The sequence below is a fragment of the Rhododendron vialii genome, chromosome 11a (assembly GCF_030253575.1).
Source record: "Rhododendron vialii isolate Sample 1 chromosome 11a, ASM3025357v1".
Lineage (NCBI taxonomy): Eukaryota > Viridiplantae > Streptophyta > Magnoliopsida > Ericales > Ericaceae > Rhododendron > Rhododendron vialii.
In genome coordinates, this window is record NC_080567.1 from 30,590,857 (window position 1) to 30,615,771 (window position 24,915).

General features: G+C 39.5%; 6 protein-coding genes and 1 non-coding gene across 11 annotated transcripts; 5 read left to right on the top strand and 2 right to left on the bottom strand.

The window, feature by feature from the left end:
• Positions 1–595: 595 nt before the first annotated feature.
• On the top strand, positions 596–680 carry TRNAM-CAU (transfer RNA methionine (anticodon CAU)). The gene is given in 2 exon segments: positions 596–633; positions 645–680. It is a non-coding gene; the product is annotated as a tRNA-Met (tRNA).
• Positions 681–1,850: 1,170 nt separating this feature from the next.
• Positions 1,851–5,320, top strand: LOC131308791 (magnesium transporter MRS2-F-like). Of its 3 annotated transcripts, none has more exons than XM_058335807.1 (6): positions 1,852–2,416; positions 3,330–3,473; positions 3,585–3,632; positions 3,910–4,034; positions 4,164–4,296; positions 4,840–5,320. In XM_058335807.1, exons 1-6 carry the CDS (start codon positions 1,946–1,948, stop codon positions 5,119–5,121), a joined length of 1,203 nt encoding a protein of 400 aa, XP_058191790.1. In that variant the 5' UTR covers positions 1,852–1,945; the 3' UTR covers positions 5,122–5,320. The 3 variants fall into 3 exon arrangements, with proteins under 3 accessions (XP_058191791.1, XP_058191790.1, XP_058191789.1); XM_058335806.1 differs by having other exon boundaries at positions 1,857–2,416; positions 3,585–3,713; positions 4,840–5,168; XM_058335808.1 differs by lacking the exon at positions 3,585–3,632 and having other exon boundaries at positions 1,851–2,416; positions 4,840–5,168.
• A 765-nt stretch (positions 5,321–6,085) lies between these two features.
• LOC131308792 (magnesium transporter MRS2-F-like) lies at positions 6,086–9,955 on the top strand. Of its 3 annotated transcripts, none has more exons than XM_058335809.1 (6): positions 6,086–6,662; positions 7,029–7,169; positions 7,265–7,393; positions 8,489–8,613; positions 8,747–8,879; positions 9,433–9,955. In XM_058335809.1, exons 1-6 carry the CDS (start codon positions 6,204–6,206, stop codon positions 9,712–9,714), a joined length of 1,269 nt encoding a protein of 422 aa, XP_058191792.1. In that variant the 5' UTR covers positions 6,086–6,203; the 3' UTR covers positions 9,715–9,955. The 3 variants fall into 3 exon arrangements, with proteins under 3 accessions (XP_058191792.1, XP_058191793.1, XP_058191794.1); XM_058335810.1 differs by having other exon boundaries at positions 7,265–7,312; XM_058335811.1 differs by lacking the exon at positions 7,265–7,393.
• Positions 9,956–10,182: 227 nt separating this feature from the next.
• LOC131307097 (magnesium transporter MRS2-3-like) lies at positions 10,183–10,648 on the top strand. Its single transcript, XM_058333514.1, has one exon. It carries the CDS (start codon positions 10,199–10,201, stop codon positions 10,646–10,648), a length of 450 nt encoding a protein of 149 aa, XP_058189497.1. The 5' UTR covers positions 10,183–10,198.
• Positions 10,649–10,724: 76 nt separating this feature from the next.
• Positions 10,725–14,017, top strand: LOC131307098 (magnesium transporter MRS2-F-like). Its single transcript, XM_058333515.1, has 7 exons — positions 10,725–10,734; positions 11,027–11,055; positions 11,250–11,390; positions 11,495–11,623; positions 11,826–11,950; positions 12,083–12,215; positions 13,155–14,017. The coding sequence occupies exons 1-7, from the start codon at positions 10,725–10,727 to the stop codon at positions 13,434–13,436; spliced, it is 849 nt and encodes a 282-aa protein (XP_058189498.1). The 3' UTR covers positions 13,437–14,017.
• Positions 14,018–14,223: 206 nt separating this feature from the next.
• LOC131308789 (pentatricopeptide repeat-containing protein At5g56310-like) lies at positions 14,224–17,233 on the bottom strand. Its single transcript, XM_058335804.1, has one exon. It carries the CDS (start codon positions 16,632–16,634, stop codon positions 14,988–14,990), a length of 1,647 nt encoding a protein of 548 aa, XP_058191787.1. The 5' UTR covers positions 16,635–17,233; the 3' UTR covers positions 14,224–14,987.
• Positions 17,234–17,940: 707 nt separating this feature from the next.
• LOC131308795 (kinetochore protein NUF2 homolog) lies at positions 17,941–24,399 on the bottom strand. The gene is made up of 11 exons (XM_058335813.1): positions 24,134–24,399; positions 23,599–23,817; positions 22,177–22,267; positions 21,909–22,088; positions 20,861–20,950; positions 20,182–20,289; positions 19,730–19,783; positions 19,159–19,273; positions 18,920–19,077; positions 18,729–18,824; positions 17,941–18,421 (listed from the first exon to the last, which is right to left on the bottom strand). The coding sequence occupies exons 1-11, from the start codon at positions 24,295–24,297 to the stop codon at positions 18,374–18,376; spliced, it is 1,323 nt and encodes a 440-aa protein (XP_058191796.1). The 5' UTR covers positions 24,298–24,399; the 3' UTR covers positions 17,941–18,373.
• Positions 24,400–24,915: the final 516 nt, after the last annotated feature.

The following is a 24,915-nucleotide window of genomic DNA, read 5'->3' on the forward strand; positions in this document are numbered from 1 at the left end:
AGACCTAAAAAAGACAATCTTACATAGAAAAGATAGTCTTTTTAGACTTTTTTTGTCATCTTATATGATTTTTTTTCAACATCAATTTATTTATTTATTTTTCAATTTTTCTCATCCGTACAAATGATGTAATGAAAAATTTAATCTAAATCTAGTAAGAATTAGAAAACAATAAAAGACTGTGCTAAAGAAATCCCTAAAAAGTTATGTCAATAAGATCTTAAAGTCCATGCAATGGGGTATATACACTTTTCCCATAGTCCCTACACACACGTGCGGTGAAGAATGAAATGAGGCAACACGTGGTGATACCGAGAGTCATTCAATAATGTTTCCTATTATAGGCTTAATAACTTTTAGGGACTGTTAATAATCCGGATAAAACTTTTAGGGACTGCTTTGGTTGTAGGGATTAAGGCTTGCGATGTTTGGCAATTGTGGATAGAAAGAAAAATGGAGAGAGAGAGAGAGAGAGAGAGAGAGAGAGAGAGAGAGAGAGAGAGAGAGAGAGAGAGAGAGAGAGTTTTTATTATCATGGCAGTTTATTTTTGTACTTTGTTGTTATTATCGTACATATGAATTTACAGACAACAATGGGGTGGTGGCGCAGTTGGCTAGCGCGTAGGTCTCATAGCTTCTGAGTTATCCTGAGGTCGAGAGTTCGAGCCTCTCTCACCCCATAAGTGTTCATTTTCCTTTTTGCAACATTGGCTACACTCTCTCGCTCCCAGTTACCTTGTACTAGAGTCAATCTGTATGGCTATTTTTGTAAAAAGGTCCAACAACACATCTAGACACGACCATGGGTCAAGAGTAATAGTCGTTTCATTGGGCCTTGTTCAGTTGTACGGAAAGAGTGAGAAAATCAATTATCCCGTGACTTTTTGTGTGTTTAATTACCGATAATGTTGTAGAACTCAAAACTTCAATTTTCTCACTGAAAAATAAATTCCTGGAAAATAGATTCGGCCAAAAAAAAAAAGAAATTTTCGTTTCCTTGCAAAATTTCATGTCAAGAGAACGCACATAAAAATAAATTTTATTTTCCTTTATTTCACACAGTGTTCTAAATGGCGCTCGGCAACCCGCAGCCAAACGCCTAGGCCGCTGAGTGATTTGGCATTTTTTTTTTTCAAAATGTATTTTTTAAATATTTTTAAGGCAATCAAGCTATACCAAGCCCACCAAGACGATCGCCAAGTTCTGCCATGCACTTTCCGCCAAGACGGCTACCAAGCTCCGCCAAATCTCCTTATCCGCAGAACAAGCCGTCGAGGGTGAAATCATGGCGTCGACCTACCACCGAGGTGCCGGAGGCCGCCATTTAGAACACTGATTTCACATCACTTCACTTTCTTTGGAAATCCATTTCTCATGCAACATTCGCGACAACTGAACAGAGCCTTGATGTATCCTATATACCCATTTGTTCCTACTTCTTTGCAATTCAATTATATAGTACTCTTGTAATCTCAACCATTTTGGTTATACACAATTTCGGACGTAGACCACCAACTTAAATGTATACCCCATATGAATGTTATATGAGAGGAGAGAGTATACACCCCGAAGAAAGAAGTATTGACTTCAACTTGTTATGTATTTGTCATGTTGAGATTTGACTCACAAGTTGCATAGATAGCTACTTTTGATATCATAATAATAAAACATGTTGTCTGATCATTGTTTAAGATTATGATTAAATAATTGACTATCTTGTATTGGAAGGCATTCCTCACTTGAGCCGTCCCAAATTCCATATGGCCAGGTCAAGACCATCCCTAGTTATATATTCACAAAAATGAATGATAGATCCTTTAACAAATCTCGATCGTATTAAAACAATTGCATGATCAGCAATATCATCTCTGTATCATAGTGCATTATTCGTTGAATTTATCGAGAATAAAATAAAATTAATTATTCATCGATCGAATGATTTTGAATGATGGTTAAATGGCTTCCTTCAGACTCCCGAACACCAAGACCAAGATCAAGGTACGACTATACACTCATGGAGGATCAGGATGATTCAAACTCTGATAAGGAGCTCACTCAGCTGGCACATCCTCCTCCTCGTCAGGCGTCGAGGCGAACCACCAACATCGCGACAAAGTCCTGGCTCGTGATTTCGGTGTTCGGGGAGGCGCGGGTAGAGGAGGCCGGGAAGCACCACATCAGGCGCAGGACTGGGATTCCGGGGCGGGATCTGAGGATTCTTGATCCGGCGCTCTCATACCCGTCTTCCGTGCTTGGCAGGGAGCGCGCCATTGTGGTGAACTTGGAAAACATCAAAGCCATCATCACTGCAAGTGAAATGTTGCTCCTCAATCCTAGGGATCCCAGTCTTTCTCCTTTCGTTAGCGATCTTGAGCACAAGCTTTGCTATCTTGATAATTCTAATTTGCGTTCTAACGTAAGTGTTTACTATCTTCCTTCATCTTTTGCTTTTGAAGAAAATTTTGGATAGTAACGGATAGTGGTGGATCCAAAAAATTTGGACATATGGGTTACCTTTTGAGCATAAACTTAATAAAAATACTGACAATCCAATATAAAAGAAAACATGTGTTCAAAATAAATAACGAGTAAAAAATGAATGTACTATATAGTGTTTTTACATTTTCACTAAACAACTTATTACAGTATATTTTTGTTTGTTTAACTTGTAGATGTGTATGTGTTGGCTTTGCGGTATTACCAAATACTTAAAATCCAGAATGAATGTGGTTCAACTCTTACTAGCCTCAAGTTTTGAGGAGTTGTTTTTTCTTCCTAATTGCGTAGCCATATTAAGCCGTTAAAAAAACAAATGGTCAAAGGCACCAACGAGTTTCAAACACGCAACCACTCAGGTAAGGGACTAGATGGCGTACCGGTTGATCTACACGTCAACCTTGCCTTATTTTAGGTAGTTTTATAAGTATATATTACATTCTGTTTTGATTCACACAAAAAAAATCCCGATAATTTCATTCTGTTGTGACCCACCTGTGCCTTAGCTGAATCCTCCCCTAATTATGGATGGTATCCATTTGGTTGTACAACGCTCCAATTTTTAAGACAACTATGGTCACTGCGCGATGAGTGATTGGTGCATAAAATATTATCACCGGTATGAGTTTGAGTTCTTGTAGATTTATTACTCTAGCATAAAACGAAATTTTGTTGATGAATTTAAACTCATGATCTTGCGGGAACAACAAATATTGACCAGTTATCATATGTAAAAGAGAAGTTCGTACGTTTGCCTTTGATTTCTTGAGATAGATTATCACATTTTCAGTAAAAGGTATTAATAAACTAATCATGTTTCTGTGCGATCGAAGGGTAATGAGGGGACTGATCAAAAGTCAATGGAGGATTCACCAGCTTTCCTATCAAAAAATGGTGGTACTTCCAAGGTCCTGCCTTTTGAGTTCAGAGTGCTTGAAATTTGCCTGAAATTTGTTTGCAAGTGTCTAGAATCCGAGGTATGTATTGAAAAGAATTTAAATGAAAAAAACTCATATTCATAATATATATTAAAAAAAAAACCCAATTTTCGTTTCATTTGTTTCAATTGTTTGGTTTGTTTAATTCAGGCTAGCACACTAGAGCAAGAAGCATATCCAGCTTTGGATGAATTATCAGTAAGTGTTAGCACGCTTAATCTCCAACGCGTTCGAATTATAAAGAGTCGTCTTGTTGCTCTGTCTGCCCGTGTCCAAAAGGTAATAGCTATGCCTTGATTTCAAGACTAGTAAGGTACATTTTCTAGGGGGGAAAAATAAGAAGGTACGAGTTGTATAATGATCGAGCTGAGAATTTGTCGTTTCCGGAATTAGCACAACTTGAGATGAGCTTCTAACGATTTTAATCAGCTTTTACAAAATGCAACTGGAATGATACATACAATCATGTCCATAGGTGAGAGATGAACTTGAACATTTGCTCGATGATGATATGGATATGGCGGAAATGTACCTTACCGATAAGCATAATAAGCAGCATGCCGAAGAACCGGAACCAAAAGATGATACCGAGGATGACAGGCAAGAAACTAATCAAATTTTGTCGCACTTTAAAACTATGAGGAAAAATGAATACAAGTTTGTATGCAACTTTTTATTTTTATTTTTTTCCGTTTAATGATGTCTCTTTCCCTACTTGTTATTTTTCAGCGATGAAGACGGAGGGAGCAGTAGAAGTAGCAGTGCAGACTTAAGTGGCCAGAAGCCAAAAGTTGAAGAGTTGGAGATGTTATTGGAAGCATACTTTGCTCAACTGGAAGGAGCCTTGAGCAAACTATCCACTGTATGTTGTCAAATTCTCTAGCACGCGTTTGATTGCTCAATTCGACAATGGAAAAGCATAACACGAATCTACGATGACATCATATAGCCGATCAATATTAAGATAACCAAATTCCACGAGAAAGGGTGGGTACGAGAAAATTAAGATAAAGATATCTAGTACACATCGTCACTCCAATCCGGTCATACGAAACAAATGGGATGCCATGGACACATTGTTTTGCATTATATTTCTTATCTCATAGAACTCATAATTCATCCTGATAACTCAGAAGACGGAGATTTTTCTAATGTGCAATAGATCTATTTATCCGTAAAAAAGCCTAAAAACAAATCTTTCAAACTCTAGGCTACATTCATAGGACTACCTTTGGGGATTGATGGTTATGTCTGATAATCCAGGGACTGAAAATTGTCTCTATCTCCCATTTAGTTGAGGGCATAACGAGTGAAGCCCACCATATTGAGCTCCTTCATTTCACCTGGAATGTTTTGCTGTTCTAATACTCTCTTTTTTATCTTTTTGCCCTCATGGTACCTTTAGATGCGCGAATACGTCGATGATACAGAGGACTACATCAACATCATATTGGATGAGAAGCAGAACCAGCTTCTGCGAATTGGAGTTGTAATGAGCACAGCAATTATGCTTCTGAATATAGGCATTGTGATTGCAGGTATATATGGGATGAACATCCGCATACCACTCTTCGATTACGGTGTCCCTATGCAGTTCAATATGACCACTTTTGGGGTTATCGCCGGCATTGTTGTATCGTTCTCTGTGGCCGTCCTATCCATCAAGAAAAAAGGGTTGCTTGGATAATTGAATACGAACCAAACAGAGACTTATGCGTCGTGTTCAAATCTTACTGTAATAAGAAAAACCACTCAGGGAGAGAAAAAAAAAAAACAGTGAGTACTGGTGTAGCTATTCTAACTAAAGTATGATGCCAGTTGCTAGATTCTGGCGAAAGGGAGAAATTTTGTTTTCCTGCAAAATCACATGAAAACAAATTTTATTTTCGTTTATTTCATCTCACTTCACTTTGCGTGGAAATCCATTTCTCGAGCAACATTTTTGACAAGTAAACGGAGCCTTGATGTATCCTATATACCCTTTTGTTCCTACTTCTTTGCAATTCAATTTGCACATTGACCAACTTGCAGGTTAAGTGTTTAAGATTATGATTAAATAATTGACTATCTTGTATTGGGAAGGCATTCCTCACTTGAGCCGTCCCAAATTCCATATGGCCAGGTCAAGACCATCCCTAGTTACATTCACAAAAATTAAATACGGAAAAGATATCTGCACCGACGGTTTCCGTAGGGAAACCGTACCGACGGCCACGCGTGGCTGTCTCCGGCCACCGGACGGCCGATCCGAGCTGTCCAAAAATTTTAAAAAAAAAACGAGGGGGCCTACGCAGGCATTAACGGCATCTGAGGTGTGTAAGATGCTTGATCCGAGCACCCTTTTTTCGTGTATATATGTATATTTCCGCGAATATACATATATACAGGAAAAAATGGTGCTCCGATCAAGCACCTTACACACCTCGGATGTCGTTGATTCCCGCGTAAGCCCCCTCGTTTTTTTTTTTTTAAATTTTTGGACGGCTCGGATCGGCCGTCTGGTGGCCGGAGACGGCCACGCGTGGCCGTCGGTACGGTTTCCCTACGGAAACCGTTGGTGCAGATAGTAGTACTCAAATACGGAAAAGATATCTGGGGTACAGTTTCCGTAGGGAAACCGTACCAATTAAATAATGGTCCTGCAAGAAATCTCGTATTTAAAACAATTGAATGATCAGCAATATCTCATCTCTAAATCATAAGTTATTCGTTGAATCGAACAAAAATAAAATAAATTATTCATTGAATGATTTCGATTAATGATGTTAAATGGCTTCCTTAATTCGAACTCTCAAACACCCAAGACCAAGGTCAAGGCACTATACACTCATGGAGGATCAGATTGATTCGAACTCTGATGAGGAGCTCATCACTCTGGCACCTCCTCCTCGTCAGGCGTCGAGGCGAACCACCAACATCGGGACAAAGCCCTGGCTCGTGATTTCAGCGTTCGGGAAGGCGCGGGTCGAGGAGGCCGGGAAGCACCACATCAGGCGCAGGACGGGGATTCCGGCGCGTGATCTGAGGATTCTTGACCCGGTGCTCTCGTACCCGTCTTCCGTGCTTGGCAGGGAGCGCGCCATTGTGGTGAACTTGGAAAACATCAAAGCCATCATCACTGCAAGTGAAATGTTGCTCCTCAATCCCAGGGATCCCAGTCTTTCTCCTTTCGTTAGCGATCTCGAGCACAAGCTTTGCCGTCTTGATAATTCTAATACGCGTTCTAACGTGAGTGTTTACCATCTTCCTTCCTTTTTTCTTTTGAAGAAAATTTTGGATAGTTTTGGATGGTATTCATTTGGTTGTACAAAGCTCCGATTTTTAAGACAAGACAACTACTTTTACCACGCGATGAGTGATTGGTGCATAAAATATGATCACCGGTACGAGTTTGAGTTTTTGTAGAGTTAGTACTCTAGCATAAAACGAAATTTTGTGAATGAATTTGAACTCATGATCTTGCAGGAACAAAAAATATTGACCAGTTATCATATGTAGAAGAAGTTCTTACATTTGACTTTGATTTCTTGAGATAGATAATCACATTTTCAGTAGAAGGTAGTACTAATAAACTAATCATGTTTCTGTGCAAAGGGTAATGAGGGGACTGAAAAGTCAACGGAGGATTCACCAATTTTCCTATCAAAAAATGGTGGTACTTCCAGGGTCCTACCTTTTGAGTTCAGAGTGCTTGAAATTTGCCTGAAATTTGTTTGCAAGTGTCTAGAATCCGAGGTAAGTATCGAAAAAAAATTAAATGAAAAAATTCATAGTTCATTAAAAAAAAAATCTGCAATTTTTGTTTCATTTGTTTGGTTGGTTTAATTCAGGCTAGCACACTAGAGCAAGAAGCATATCCCGCTTTGGATGAATTATCAGTAAGTGTCAGCACGCTTAATCTCCAACGCGTTCGAATTATAAAGAGTCGTCTTGTTGCTCTGTCTGCCCGCGTCCAAAAGGTAATAGCTCTGTCTTGATTTTAAGAATAATAAGGTACGAGTTGTATAATAATTGAGTGGGCTTGTTTGAGAAGTGTGCAAGGCCCTTGGGATGAGATTACTAATCCTGAGGGGTCATTAATACTTTGTTTGGTTGCACAAAGAAAAGAAGGGGAGGATTAGTGATCACAAGGGATTAGTGATCACAACGGATTAGTAATCCCATACTTACCTGGGATTCATAATACCATGTTGGACTAGATATTAGTAATCCTATCCCATGGTTTCTAATGCCAAATTACCACATTGCCCATGCTATTTTTTATAACTGGATGTCTAGAGTCATAGCACCGCATGGCCACCGCACTTTTATTGGGCCCACTTCGGGCTCCACAAAAATACAGAAAAATATTCATAAATTTCAAAACGATATTTTATAGGGCCTGCAAAAAATCATCTTCAACGGATATCGGTAAATATGTTTCTTGAATTCGCAGGGGTGCAACGGCCGTGTGGTGCAGTGGTCGTATCATGGTCGTAATCCAATCTCATTCAGACTTTTAAATAAAATGGCCTACAAAGAAAAAGAAAAAAAAAAGTGAAATAATTTTCTCGTACTTAGTTTTAAAGAGAAAGGATAGAAAATAATATGCAATATGAGAAGAAAAAAGAAAAGAAAAGAGCAGGTTAAAGTAACGAAAATAATACCATTTTTTTGGGTTAATAATTTTTAAATTTTATTCTTTGTTTGTTTCTCCATATTTTATTTAAAGATGGAGCATTTTTATAATAATCGGGTATTTTTTTTGTAAAAATGGAAATGGATACTTTCAATCCAATCCTATCTTATATAAAACAAACATGCAAATAACAATCCTCTTTATTAATCCCGTGCAAAACAAACATGCACATAGGATTGACCTTTTCATTAGGAATCGTATCTCATTACCAATCCAATTCTAATCTCATCTCATTACTAATCCCACCACATCTAACTCAAACGAGGGCCGAGAATTTGTCGTTTCTGGAATTAGCACAACTTGAGATGGGCTTCTATTGCTTTTGATCAGCTTTTACAAAATGCAACTGGAATGACTCATACAATCATGTCCTTAGGTGAGAGATGAACTTGAACATTTACTGGATGATGATATGGATATGGCGGAAATGTACCTTACCGATAAGCAGAATAAGCAGCATGCCGAAGAACCGGAACCAAAAGATGATACCGAGGATGACAGGCAAGATACTAATCAAATCTTGTACTAGCTCTTTAAAACTATGAGGAACAATGAATACGAATTTCGTATGCAACTTTTTATTTTTGTACTTTTCCGTTCGATCATGTCTCTTTTTCTATTTGTTATTTTTCAGCGATGAAGACGGAGGGGGCGGTAGAAGTAGCAGTGCAGACTTAAGTGGCCAGAAGCCAAAAGTTGAGGAGTTGGAGATGTTATTGGAAGCATACTTTGCCCAACTGGAAGGAGCCTTGAGCAAACTATCCACTGTATGTTGTCAAACTCTCTATCACGCGTTTGATTGCTCGATTCGACAACGGGAAAGCATAATATGAATCTACAATGACATTATATAGCTGATCAGCGTTAAGATAACTAAATTTCACGAGAAAGGGTAGGTACGAGAAAATTAAGATAAAGATATCCTGCATACATCGTCACTCCAATCCGGTCGTACGAAACATGGGATGCCATGGACACATTGTTTAGCGCTATATTTCTTATCTTATAGAACTCATTCATCCTGATAACTCAGTGATTTTTCTTTTGTGTCAATAGATCTATTAATCCGTAGAAAAGCCTAAAAACAAATCTCAAACTCTAGGCTACATTCATTTGAGGGACTAGTTCGGTAGGACTAAGTCAGGTACCTTTGGGGATAGATGGTTGTGTCTGATAATCCAGGGACTGAAAGTTGTCTCTATCTCCCATTTAGTTCAGGGCATAAAGAGTTAACCGTATTTAGCCCTTCATTTCGCCTGGAATGTCTGCTGTTCTAATACTTTCTCTTTTTTATCTTTTTGCCCTCATGGTACCCTTTAGATGCGCGAATACGTCGATGACACGGAGGACTACATCAACATCATATTGGATGAGAAGCAGAACCAGCTGCTGCAAATTGGAGTTGTAATAAGCACAGCAATTATGCTTCTGAATATAGGCATTGTGATTGCAGGTATACTTGGGATGAACATCCGCATACCACTCTTCGATTACGGTGACCCTATGCAGTTCGATATGACCACTTTCGGGGTTATCGCCGGCATTCTTGTATCATTCGCCGTGGCCGTCCTATCCATCAAGAAAAAAGGGTTGCTTGGATAATTGAATACGAACCATACAGAGACTTAAGCGTCGTGTTCCAAATCTTACTGTTACTGTCACCAGCAGCAAGTTTCTCCTCCTCTATTTTACCACAGATTGTAAAGAAAACATGAAACAAATGCTGCAGTACCTAGTAGTACTAGACTTTGTAATAAGAAAAAACACTCGGGAAAAAGAAAAAAAAAAAAAATAGTAGCTGGGGTAGCTATTGATTGGAATATTTTAAATTATCGTTGACTAATCATGTTTAGATATACACTTACGTAAAGGGTTCACCTGCATCAGTTAAGGTTGGGGATAAATGATTACTCTAAAGAAATAATGATCCTGCAACAAATGGTATTAAAAGTATTTGCTCTCTAAATCATACTACAATTATTCGTTGAATCGAGCAAAAATAAATAAATTATTCATTTGAATGATGGTTAAATGGCTTCCTTAATTCAAACTCTCAAAACACCCAAGAACAAGGTACTATACACTCATGGAGGATGATGATTCAAGCTCAAAGGAGCTCACTCTGGAACCTCCTCCTCCTCCTCCTCAGGCGTCGAGGCGAACCACCAACGTCGCATCAAAGTCCTGGCTCGTGATTTCAGTGTCCGGGAAGTCACGGATCGAGGAGGCCGGGAAGCACCACATCAGGCGCAGGACGGGGATTCCGGGGCGTGACCTGAGGATTCTTGACCCGGCGCTCTCGTACCCGTCTTCCGTGCTTGGCAGGGAGCGCGCCATCGTGGTGAACTTGGAAAACATCAAAGCCATCGTCACTGCAAGTGAAATGTTGCTTCTCAATCCCAGGGATCCTAGTCTTTCTCCTTTCGTTAGCGATCTCGAGCACAAGCTTTGCAATCTTGATCATTCTAATATGCGTTCTAACGTAACTGTTTACTATCTTCCTTCCTTTTTTCCTTTTGAAGAAAATTTTGGATAGTTTTTAACCACTCTTTTCGTTGTACAAAGCTCCAATTTTTAAGACAATTACGCGATGAGTGATTAGTGCATGAAATATGATAACCGGTAAGAGTTTCACGAGTTTTTTTTTTTTTTTTAATCAGTGAAAATAACATTTTATTAGGGGAAGGAAAGGGAATCCAACCAAAAATTAAACTGAACAGCCAAAGGGGTAAGCCCCATACAACCTGAGGGCTTATAGTGCCCAGATAAAATAGTGAAAAACATACACAACCCAAGAGGCCTAAAAAACCCAGATACGTTAATAAAGTCCAGCCCAGATACATCATGAGTTCTTGTAGATTACTCTAGCATAAAACGAAATTTTGTGAATGAATTTAAACTCATGATCTTGCAGGAACAACAACTTTTGACCAGTTATCATATGTAAAAGAAGTTCTTACATTTGACTTCGATTTCTTGAGATAGATTATCACATTTTCAGTGAAAGGCAAATAAACCAACAAACATGATAGGATCCGGATTTGTGAAACTGTCCAGTTTCTTTGATAGACAATTTCATAGATCCGGTGTTCCGGACTAAACCAGGCCTGATAAACTAATCATGTTTCTGTGCAAAGGATAATGAGGGGATTGAAAAGTCAACGGAGGATTCACCAACTTTCTCATCAAAAAATGGTGGTACTTCCAAGGTCCTACCTTTTGAGTTGAGAGTGCTTGAAATTTGCCTAAAATTTGTTTGCAAGTGTCTAGAATCCGAGGTATGTATCGAAAAGAACTTAAATGAAAATACTCTATTCATTAAATAAATAAATAAATAAAAATTCGCGATTTTTCGTTTCATTTGTTTGGTTTGTTAATTCAGGCTAGCACACTAGAGCAAGAAGCATATCCAGCTTTGGATGAATTATTAGTAAGTGTCAGCACGCTTAATCTCCAACGCGTTCGAACTATAAAGAGTCGTCTTGTTGCTCTGTATGCCCGCGTCCAGAAGGTAATAACTATGTCTTGATTTCAAGAATAATAAGGTACCTTTTATTGGGAAAAAAAAGAAGAATAATAAGGTACGCATTGTATAATAACGATCGAGAGAATTTGTTTTTTCTAGAATTAGCAAAACTTGAGATGAGCTTCTATTGCTTTTAATTAGCTTTTACAAAATGCAACTGGAATGATACATACAATCATGTCCTTAGGTGAGAGATGAACTTGAACATTTACTGGATGATGATATGGATATGGCGGAAATGTACCTTACCGATAAGCATAATAAGCAGTACGCTGAAGAACCGGAACCAAAAGATGATACCGAGGATGACAGGCAAGATACTAATCAAATTTTGTCGCACTTTAAAACTATGAGGAAAAATGAATACAAGTTTGTATGCAACTTTCTATTTTTTTTTTTTTTTTCCGTTTAATAATGTCTCTTTCTCTACTTGTTATTTTTCAGCGATGAAGACGGAGGGAGCAGTAGAAGTAGCAGTGCAGACTTAAGTGGCCAGAAGCCAAAAGTTGAAGAGTTGGAGATGCTATTGGAAGCATACTTTGCCCAACTGGAAGGAGCCTTGAGCAAACTATCCACTGTATGTTGTCAAATTCTCTATCACCCGTTTGATTGCTAGATTCGACAATGGGAAAGCATAATATGAATCTACAATGACATTCTATAGCTGATCAACTTGAAGATAACTAAATTCCATGAGAAAGGATAGGTGCGAGAAAATTACGATAAAGATATCCAGTATACATCGTCACTCCAATCCGGTCATACGAAACATGGGATGCCATGGACACATTGTTTAGCACACTATTTCTTATCTTATAGAACTCATAATTCATCCTGATAACTCAAAAGGGAAATTTGTATAAATGGTCCTCGTAGTTTCATCCGAGTTTCATTTTCGTACTCCAAGTATCAATTACAACTCTTTTGATCTTCAAGTTTGGTTTTCGTACCAAATCGGTCCAATTGATAACTTCTGTCAGCCAAACTGGACGGAAAAAATCAGATTGATGGCAGCTTGGACGTTGCAGTTCGTACCAAGTTGGTTCAATTGATGACGTCTACCCTCAATTTGATTTTTCCATCCAGTTTGAGTGACGAATGTTATCAATTGGACCAACTTGGCAAACTAAAGGTCAAAAGAGTTGCAATTGATACTTGGAGGACGAAAATGAGACTCGGGTGAAACTAGGAGGACCATTTTTATAAATTTTCCTAACTCAAAAGACTGATTTTTCTAATGTGTCAATAGATCTACTGATCTGTTCATAGGCCTAAAAACAAATCTTCAAACTCTAGGCTACATTCATTTGAGGGACTAGTTCGGCAGAACTAAGGTACCTTTGGGGATTGATGGTTATGCCTGATAATTCAGGGACAAGTTCGGCAGGACTAAGGTCCTTTAGTTTCAGGGCATAACGAGGGAAGCCCACCGTATTTAGCCCTTCATTTCGCCTGGAATGTCTGCTGTTCTAATACTCTCTCTCTTTTTATCTTTTTGCCCTCATGGTACCTTTAGATGCGGGAATATGTCGACGATACGGAGGACTACATCAACATCATATTGGATGAGAAGCAGAACCAGCTGCTGCAAATTGGAGTTGTAATGAGCACAGCAACAATGCTTCTGAATATAGGCCTTGTGATTGGAGGTATACTTGGGATGAACATCAGCATACCGCTCTTCAGAGACGGTGTCCCTATGCAGTTCTATATGACCACTTTCGGGGTTTGCGCCGGCATTATTGTATCGTTCGCTGCGGCCGTCCTATCCATCAAGAAAAAAGGGTTGCTTGGATAATTGAATACGAACCAAACAGAGACTTAAGCATGGTGTTCAAATCTTACCGTCATGAGCAGCAACTTTCTCCTCATCTATTTTACCTCAGATTGTAAAGAAAGCATGGAACAAATGCAGTAAGTATCTAATTGTAAGAAAAACCACTCAGAAAAAGAAAAAGAAAAAAAAGAAAGTTTGTACTGGTGTAGCTATTCTAACTAAAGTATGATGCCAGTTGCTGAAAGTAGTACAGGTATTGAGTATACTATATAATCATCAATATGATCTGCCTATGGAATATTTTAAATTATCGTTGACTAATCATGTTTAGATATACACTTACGTAAAGGGTTCACCTGCATCAGTTAAGGTTGGGAATAAATGATTACTCTATAGAAATAATCAAACATGTGAGTCCATACCTGTGGTTCCATTCTAATATTTTTCCATCTCAGCACCAGAACCCTAGAACTCGAGCACAGCTTCTTCACCACAGCCAATCAGAATCGCTAGCACTGGGCCGAACTAAATTGATGCCCTTTGCCAATTAACCTTTCGGATTCAGGCACCGGAGAGGGAGGGCAACAGATGGATTGCAGGCCACATTTATTAGAAGAAAACACTGGTCGATAGTGGTTATGATGCCCAAGATTGTCACGCCGGAGTCTTCTCTAGTATAGGATCATAAGCATTTGAGCCTCAACGTCATTTCTAGAATGCTTGCTAACTCAACATCCCCTAATTGATGGATTTGAAAACTGTGATGACTTTAGAATAACTTATGTGGAACCAACATATCACCACATTGCAATTCATAATCGACTCCACTCGTATTAACATTGTTGTTTGTTAATCACCAAAATTCAAATAGATCAATAAAAAGCATGCTAATGTGTCACTAACATAAAAACATAACCTATCCACCAATTATCCAAAAGTCGAAATGAGCCTTCATGGCTACACAACAGTCACCATAGAATTGAAGGTTCTCCCACCAATTAATAAACGAATTATTATTATTGGCAGTGGCTAGCTTCTCAAAGTGGTGATAAGACTAAAAACAAGTGACCGGTGTACCAAGCCGCCTTCATATTCTGAGGCCGCCATCTCATCCATAAGGACCAAAAGAATTGAATCAAATTTTAATCAAAACCAAGCTGCACCTTACTATGTGTGCCTTGACTTCCTAAACAAGCTCTCTGATTATGCAGCCTTATCCAACCAAATTGTACAAGTTCACTTGACAGTAGGAGATCAGTACTTTGTTAAGTAGGAAAAAAAATCTTAGAAAGCACGTCCTTTTAATCCCCAATAGTTTCAACAGAAACAAACCCCATCTGTAAGATGATGGAACAGATGTACAATTCTTACAATGATTTCCCGCATGTAGACTTGCGAAACAAATTTCATGAGTCACCACAGATCCAACGGTTTTTCGTCACTCTATGAAACTTTATCTGGGCTGGTGTTAAGAACTAAGAAGCCCAAATGCAATCGCCAGCTTCTCACTGTGACTCTGTGGCTAATATTCTCTCCCTTCCTGACTAATATGCAACACAAAACTATTTCCGGTTAGTAACTGGCTGCCTTAATCTTCTCCGGAAATGCCTCCAACAAGTAAATTTTGTTCGAGTCCGGGTGAGATGTATCTCCTCCAAGAAACAAGTGCATTTTCCCATTGATCTCAACCCAACTGCTCCCTAGATTCTTCCTCAGACCCTGAGCTTTCAATAGAGCTCTCAAATTGTCTACTTCTTCCCACATTCCAACATCTGCGTACATATTTGAGAGCAGAACATAATTCCCGCTGTTCTCCGGTTCTAATACAAAGAGATTTCTGGCTGCTATCTCTGCTATCTCCAAGTTCCTGTGTTTTCTACAACCAGCTAACAATGCACCCCAGATACTTGGTCCTGCTTGCATCGGCATTTGAGAAATAAGCTGCTTTGCTTCCAATAATCGGCCAGCACGGCTTAAAAGATCCACAACAGAAGCATAATTTTCATGCTTAGGTTCTACTGAATACACTGCAGTCATGCAGTTGAAATATTTTAAGCCAATATCAACCAGACCAGAATGGCTGCATCCGCAAAACAAGCCAGTAAATGAGATTTCATCAGGTTGAACCCCAGCTCTTATCATATCCTTAAAAGTTGACACAGCTTCCATTCCATATCCATGGGAAGCATACGCCGTAATCATGGTATTCCAAGCAACCAAACCCTTCTTGTTTGCAGGCATGCTCATAAATAAGATATGGGCATCAGAGAGGCTCCCACATTTAGCATACATTGCAGCTAGTGCCGTTTTCACAGAAGGATTCGAGTCTAAACCAACCCCACTAGCAAACTTGTGAATTCGTCTACCTTGCTCAAGATCAGCCGATTGGGCACACGCGGGGAGCACACTCATAACTGTCAACCAATTGGGCTTCACCTCCGACCCCTCTTCCAACATCTCATTAAACAAACACAAAGCCCGTCCCCCAAACCCGTTCTGAGTGTACCCTGATATCATCGCGGTCCACGACACAACATTCCTCTCTCCCATCCCTCCAAATAAATCTTCCGCGTAAGATATCATTCCGTCACTCATGTAACCAGCAATCAACACATTCCAAGACGAAACATCTCTCACAGGCATTTCATCAAACACCTTCCTCCCATCACTCAATTCGCCACATTTCACATAAAAATCGATCAAAGAAGTCCCAACATACATATCAAAACCCCACCCTCCTCTCAAACCGTGCCCATGAACGCATCTACCAAAGCCTACCAGCGACAAGTCCGCACACGACTTCAACACAAATGGGTACGTAAAGTAATCAGCTTTCAAACCAATCAAGTGCATTCTGAAGTAAGTCTCGATTGTTTTCTTGAACTTTCCGCAAACAGTATAAGCCCGAATAATGGAATTGCATAACAAAGATGATGGGTGAGTGATGTGAGCAAATGTAAGTGCGGCGGAGTTTAAATCACCTGAGCTGGCGTACATTGCTACAATTTTGGCGGCGACGAAGGCGGTGGGGTGGAGGCCGCGGAGGAGCATGTGGGCGTGAGCTTGGCGGCCGAGGTTGAGGGAGTTGGGAATCTTGTGGCCGGTTAGGAGCTCGAAGATTGGTGCGTAGGGTAAAATCTGAGGTGGGTTTGTTTTGGCCATGAGTGGTTGTACAAGGGTGCAGAGTAGGGTTTTTGGAGGGGGTGGTGTCCATTTCATTGAGAGTGTTCAAAACCCAGGTCCAGAGAATTTCAGAGAGGGAAGAGAGAGAAACACTCGTGGAGATATGGGACGGACTGGAGAGAGAAGGGCGGGGAAACACTCTCTATGGAAAAAAAGAAAAAAAAGCAAAGAAAAAAAGAATAATGGCTGTCGGAGTAAGAGCATCTCACTCAAATTTGAGTGAAATTTTGGGTCAAAGCTTGGTTTGGTACGAGAGTATCCAGCCCTTGGCTCAAATTTGAAGCCCTAACCACCGTCCTCCGCCGCTCAACGTCGCCGGAGCTGCAACAAGTCAGGTTTAAGTCGGGTAATGGTTGACGATGACGAGCACAACCCGCTTCCGGCGACGTATCCCTGCTTGAGTTGACGACGGCGGCTGCGGCGGGGTACTTCCGGCGACAAACACCACCACAAAGCAGCCGTGAAGGATTTGATGAAGGACCAAATTGGGGGAAAGTTTGAGTAAACCACAAATTTGGTATGGGTTTGGGTAAGGAGTGAAGTTGTGATTTAAGGAGTTTTTACTCAAACTTGAGTTTGAGTTTAAAATTGGTTAACGAGTGGAGATGCTCTCTAAGATGTCGCGTACATGAGCGGGATCACGAATATGAGTTTAAAGTGTTTTTAAAACACATATCAAACTACTAAATTTCACAAGAATGAGGATTGAGAGTGCGAGTTTGGTGTGATAATTGAGTGCGGAGAGAGAGGGAAAGTTTGATATGATGGTAGTAAGTTTTTAAAGTTGTGACAATTTTGTGGCGCATGGTGTAGTCCAAAATACAGTATGGTATATACTTGAAATGTTGTCTTAGTTCGTCTAAAGAAAAGAAACACAAACCGTCCGAGCCCAACCACCAAGTAACTCATTAGACAAATATGGTCTCGTTCGGATAGATTATAATTTTCGATCAATTTAAATTTTTCATGAACACTACACATCAAAACCTATAAAATGAACAGCTTTATGAGAGGATCTAAATGTATCAATGGTGTTACTAGTTCTAACTTCTAACACAAAGGTGATGCGCGCACCATACTAGTAGAATATTGACGTTTTGTTAACCTAAATTTGTTATTAAGACAAACACTCGCAAGTATTTTATATTTTCAATATTCTCAAACCCAAAAAAGAAAAAAGTTAAATGCACCTTTCAAAAAAAAAAAAATGCACCTTTCACAGATATCGACAGTAGGAGTGTTCGCCAGACAATAAGAGCATCTCTAATGCTGGCTAGAATGACAGTTAAAAGTAAAAGCTTAGTGTATGCTACATTACCCAGAATGCCAAAAATGATTAGTCTTGATCCAATACGAGAGAAATAATTTTTCTTCAATTTTGCTCATAAAAAGCCAAAATAAACAGGGAGGGATATGAAGGCTTGGGCTTGCTCGAGATCTTGGTCCTTTTACTCAAAACTGAACTAGCCAAAACTCAGCATCCGGAACAAAATGCATAATCATGCCCCCAATAGTTATACAAAACAGCGCGTAAAGAGAATATTTTCAAGGGAAGCACTCAACCGACAAGCCTTAATGCACACATCGTTCTTGTTTTTTTTTTTAAATTACCTTTATGAGCATATCTAGATTTACAGGTTTCCTAAGTTCAAGTTCCTGTAATTCAACATGATTCACAGAGATGTCTCAGTGCAGTCAACTAGCTATTGAACTTGGCGCAAGCTGAAAATGTTAGGAGAATCTGCTTCTTCCATGCTCAAAGTGAAGGCTCCGCCTCAGTTCTTAGGCAACAAGCCCCCGATGGAGTTTGAATACTCGTAAAACTACAACCAGAGATACAGAAGCCGTTTTCAAATTCAAAATTAGCACAGATCATAAGAGCAACATCTATCAAAACATATACATCTAACATACTGCACCAAATTGGCTGCTATTATCAAACCATAATGATTTTCCACTGAGTTCTAAAAGAATGGTTAACATAAAAATTACTGGAACTTGAAACACCATTAAAGTTTTTAACCTTCTGGAGTTTGCAGCGGATTAAGCCAAGCAAGGTAGCCCTAGTTTCAATACCATGACAGGAATGAATACAGAGTCAAAAATAGAAAAATGTTCGGCAAAACTGACCTGACTCACAATTTCTTCAGATTTACGACATAACTCTTGCCGTTTGGCCGCCCCAGATTCTTTCTCTGAATTTGACTTCATAGACATGGCATCAGCCTAGTAAATTGACACCCCAATAAAACACTCGAATAATGCTACTTCTGATCAAAATTACGTGGTCCAAAACAGGAATTTAAACCCCAAGAACATACCTCTGCAACTACAGCTTGAAGCTTAGTTTGCCTTGATTCAAGATCTCGCCTCTTCTCTTCCACTTCTGACTTCACATTGTTGAGTTCCTTAGTAGCTTCCTCACACCTGATATCTCTTTCTTTTTCTAATTGCTTTCTCATTTCATCCAACTGTTCCACTGCGATTGGTATTTTTATTTTATTTCAGGGTCTTGTATAACCTACAAATCCTGAGTTGCAAGTAGAGAGAATAAAGCTACCTTTCCCCTGTCGTTCAACAAGCTTGGCCTCGAGCGACTTATCTAGCATTCCTGCCTCACTCTGCTTAACCTTCAGAACCTTCACATCTTTTTCAACGGATTTGGCAGAGTTCACCTGTCAAAAGTCAAGGGCACGTGTAGATCAATAGTTATACTCAGCAGTAGTTGAATGCCTGGTTGATATACACCAACACAACTTTGGTGAAGGCCTCTCTAGGCTGTAGGTAAATTTGATTGCAGAAAGGCAACGGTCCAGTCTTTGTAGGTAAATTGATTGACCAAAAGGAACCATCCAGTCTAGTCCATGTCAAGAATTTCACCCCAAAAAAATTAAAAAGACATCTTGGATGTATAGTGGATTTTAAAGTAAAAAGCAATGATATGGTGAAAGAAGATCGTGCTACTAATACTAAACAATGTATAAGAGACTTTTAAGATGTAAAACAGTTACTCAATACAAACTTCATATCATGTACTCCAAGGGGCTAGATCAGAGGAAAATAACTGACTAAAGCTTTAAAACACAACCACGCAAATTCAGAGCACAATCAGATATGTTATGTAAGCATACCTGTTCTTGTATTGCCTGCATCTGAGCAAGGTTCTTTGACAATTTCTTGCAAGCCTGAGAATTTGAAAGTAAACAAAGGGACCATCAACCTACTGCTTCAACTAGAACTATGGTGATTCATGCTCTTTAAATCTATATTTTATTTGAACGTTGTGGATAGATATATACACCTTATATCCATGACTGCCTTGTGGGATTCCCCATCACCTATTTTTTACTAGAATATTGCAAAAGGACAATATCGATTACCTTGTCACCATGTTGTTCAAGGCTGTATTAGGTTAAAGAAAGAACGCCACAGAACTGTCTTCTTCCTCTTTCTAGTTTAACCCATCCCTTTGTTCCACTTTTACGGTTATTAGTGGTAACTACAGGTAATTCGACCACTCTTACCATATCACCAGCTGACAAAATGAATGGCAATAAGAGTTTCAATGAAAACTTCAAAATACCTTCATATAAACCTCAAGAACTGCACTTTTCTCCTGAAACGACTGCATTGCTGCTCTTTCGGCATTTTTTGCATCAATTCGAACTACTTTCTTCTCCTCCAAAGCCCTCTGCAAGCAAAAATCATATGTTGGAAGAAGGTCAAATAGGATGGGAGAAATTATTGTTGGATGCCGTCACAATACAGAATATTCTCTGATCAGAAGTATTCACTATTCAGTAGATGACCAAGAATTGAATGTGTAAATAAAGAACTTTAATAAAGACAAACAGGATAAATTGGGTATCCTTGACTTTAAAACCTCCCTTTTGACCCTATGTCCTGCTTGTTTGTATTTAGGCTTCTCGAATACAGAACATTGAACAAGAAGGATATATTATCCCTTTACGGGACCTCAGGAGCCAGGATATTGCGAGGATATTGCATCCATATAGATGTTTTGGTCATAAGCTGGTCTCTAAGTCAAACTTGGATAGTTGGAAAAACACAGGTGAGACAAGCATTGCATTCCTTTCTCTAACCGCTGCCTATTCTGCCTGGGGTTCGGGCTTATCTCTTGCCAATTCATTCAACCGGCTTCAGAGATAGCACTGCAGCAAATACGCTCAAAAGGAACCTTGCAACAAATATTGGTATCTGAAGCTTAATGTCTTAATGATGCAATTTGCAATATAAGGTACCTGCAACTTATCTGGCGACTGAACAATTTTAGAGCGTAAACTGGCATTTTCTTGGACACTTTGCACCAGCACAAACTCCGCACTGGAAATCTGGAAAGAAAAACACCAATAGAATTATGATTAATGGCTAAAACTACTAAGGAAGTCTGTCTAAATATGGTTTTGCTAGAATGTAAAACTTGAATATAACTTTTTACAACGAGACAGCAAATCCTGTAGCATATATAACCTTCTATTTTTCTATTTACCAATATTATTACTAGGTCTAATCTTGAGAAGAAACCCCATCCCCAAAACTTGCTTCAACCACCTTTCTTTTTCCAATTTTCCAGAATGTCAACAACTTGAAAACACACAAAAAAGACAACAGGGAGACTGCAAAAGCTAAACGTTATATCTCAACACAATTATAAGGCACCAAAGGTAAAGCTCTTAAGCAGCAAATAGTTTCTGGTGCGAAATGCCGACACAGAAATTTCAGCGACTCTGATCCTCTTCATACCACAAGCCAAAACGCCAACAATAATTCAAGAGAGAAACAAAAGTTTCACCATTTGCTAACTATTCTTTACTAAAACCTCTGACAATAACAAAGCAAAGTCATAAGGGTATACTCCTGAGCATAATCCGGTGGAAGATATTAGGGAAATAAGGAATACAAAGACACAATCTGTACAACAAGGTTAGGAAGGAAGCCGGAATGTGAAGCCATGAAATTTAGCGTGGAAACCTGTAACGTAATGCAACAGCAATATCAAAATTGCTGTTTCTGCTTGTAATATAGTTCTGAATACATTCTTGAAAAATGCATAAGCCTTACTGCTTTCACGAGCTTTATAGTTTATACAATTCTTGTTCAAAGAATTACCTTATTAGACATTAGTTATTACCCTCAGACAACATGGCTTTGTTTTCTAGAACATAAAATTTTACGTGTTGTCCCTTTATTAATGATCTCAAAAAGAAGGCAAAGAACAAGCTGACGTGTTGTCCCTTTATTAATGAACTAAGAAACAAATTCAGCAGCAATAAAAGGTCAAAACCACACCTTCTCATCCATTTCTTTCGCCTTCTCCTTCATTTTTTTGATAGAAGCCTTCAAGGACATTTGATGATTGTTAAGACCAGGAATGATCTGGGTTAGTTCTTTAACTTTAGCTTCTACATCCTGAACAAGTGGCATTTCCCTTTCTCTTAGTTCATTCTGTTCAGCAATCTCTGCATTCAGCTGCAAAACAGATGAATATGTAATCACATACAAATTGCAATCATCTACTGAATACTTCAAACTGAGCAGTTTGAATCCTCCCAGATACCTGTGAAATCCTGCTCTCCAACTGTTGCCGTTTCTCATCAAGAAGGGTCAGATCTTCCACCATTGGTCTCAGAAGATTCATTTTCGTGTCTCTGAAAACATTAAATACAATAAATGACACTAAAAACGGAAGAAATGTTAAAACTTCATGATGTCCTTTCTTTCTAAAGACACAGCTATCGTCTACAAGCTAGCACGTGATTTCTCAAAATAAGCAATCCCAGGCTCCTAGCTGTGCATTCACTCATCAAATTGAAGCTAAATAAGTACCTTGTCTTTAAGACTTCAGAACATAAAATCAATCACCGCAAAAATTGGGAAGATGACAGAAAATAGCAGCCATCACCCAAAGGAATATCAAAACCCCAATACACTGATACTTAGTGAAGTACTAAAGTAACTAAACGCTGACAGTGTCAGCAGATTGTACTTGTTTCTGTATTCAAAACAGTCAACCCGATAACTGATGAAAAATTATTACCTTTAATGGTTCGGGCTGAACAAACGATGCAAACATGGTTTTCAAGAATTAGGAAACATGTTTTCCAACACTATGCTGAAGTCAATCTTCCTTGATCTCACAAATTAGTTGTTGATAAATCGAATAGATAGAAGATTCTAGCAATACCAAGATATCACAAAGTGATCATACTAATGAGATGCGGGCCATGCCCATATCTAAGAAGTAAATTGATCCTGCTTCCGCATTCATGCATAACTAAAATGCACAGAGGATGCCCAAGCATGCGGCATGCCATAATAGAACCTATGTACACATCATTCTCCGTAGAATAGCTTAGCAAGAACTATCTTGTTTATTTAGCTGCTATGATTCACTTTTGCATAACTTCTTCCAGAAAACCGTTTTCAAAATAAAACGGTTAGCGATTACATGTTACTAATTATGGAGCAAACACCACCAAGGGTGGTGGCCTAGTGGTTCATGGCTCACTCCCACGGGGTTTGGGTGTCCAGGACGTCACGGGCAAGTCATGCTAACAACGCCTTCTCGAACTTGGTTATCCTGTGAAGCCCGGTTGTGGTCCACTAGCCTTTGGTGGGGCGGTAGCTGAGATAGCTCTTTGGTCCCTTCTGCGGGTCTGGAGTCCCTATGGTCACACCCAGAGGAGGGTTGCTATGCCCAGTTGCCTCCTCCTCCACCCTTTTTGGCTTAGCAAAAAAAATTACAGAGCAAACATGGTTTTCGAAAATCTGAAAACTTTTCTTAATTCAAAAAACTCATCCCCAAGCAAGATTAAAAATGTCACCCAGAAATGTTTCAGAATCGCTTCTTGCAAAATTTGAACCTGAAAACAACCACCAAAACTGGACTTATAAAGTTCTATGTTACACAATACAAAAATTCCACATAACATCGACTTAATTTCCTAAACTACTACTATGAATTAAGCAGCAAAATTACCTATGGATACAGAAATTGAGCAGGGCACTAAGAAACAACTCCGTCCTGTCCGCGTCAGGCTTTATCAGATCCCTGAGGTTAAATTTCTTAGGACAATCCAGAGCAGCCAGAACCTCCTTGATCTTTCTAAACAAATTCATGGTCCGAACCGAGTCCACGTGGAGGTCCGGGTTCTCCAGCTGTTCCAAGGCAGCGAAATCAACTTGCCCGTAGTCTTCCCTGAAACAGAAAATGGCAAAAAACACAGAGTTGGATTAACTGCCTAGCAAACCCTAGAAATTGTAAAATCATAAGTTGCTCCGGGAGCACTGCCACGTAGTGCACCAAGGGGCTTCTCCAACCACATCTAGGTGCGGGCTCCACCATGAAGTGGCCTCACGTCGATGTGTGACGGAAAATTCCCCTGGAACACTGTCACGCAAGGGCTTCTCCACCACATATAGGTGCGGGCTCGACCACCGAGTGGCCCTCGTGATGGGGAATGCCCCTAGAGCACTGCGCGTGGTGCTCCGAGATTAGGGTTTTGTGAAGGTACGTAAGAGAATCGAGGTGGATTAAGATTTTGGTGTAGAGGTTGAGGATGAAGTCGGGGTTGGGGTTGCGGAGGTCGGATTCGGCGATGCGGTCTTCGATGTGTGATTCGGCTAGGAATCCGATGATTTCGGCACGCCGGAGACGAGGGTACTCGAACTTCGACATGGGTCTGGAGTGAGAATCAAATGCAAATGGCGGAATAGGTAGAAATGGAGAGAGAGAGAGAGAGAGAGAGAGAAGGCAGATGAAGGGATGTGGGAGCGGAGAACTTTTCCCGCCACATAGGGCGGTTCCAGCTTCTGAATAACGGACCGGGTATCGGACCGGTACAGTCGGCGGTTCGGGAATTTTTGTTATGTATCCACCCGTTCGGTTTTTTTTGGGTCACAAGTGGAAAAGTTTTATTCTACTTACGCACCAAATTTGCACATATCCAATCTCACCCGATCATATACATCATCCAAGCGGGCCACACGCATGGAGTTCACATGGTGAGGCCCACATATATATGAGAGGAGTGTGATTGAATCTGTATAAATGTAGTGTGTACCAATCATTTTTTCTGTAGAAAAAATCTACACATCATCCAAGTTCTAAATCCAACACAATCGACACCAACCTAATTCTAAATCCAACCCTTCTGACTATATATACAACAATCTAACTACAATAGTTGGATTGTTGTGTATCTTAGACTTTTTGTTATTGATATTGCAAAGGCAGTTAGGTATGACAAAAATCTAGACATCATCTGATTCTATAAATCCGCATTTCAAAAAATCT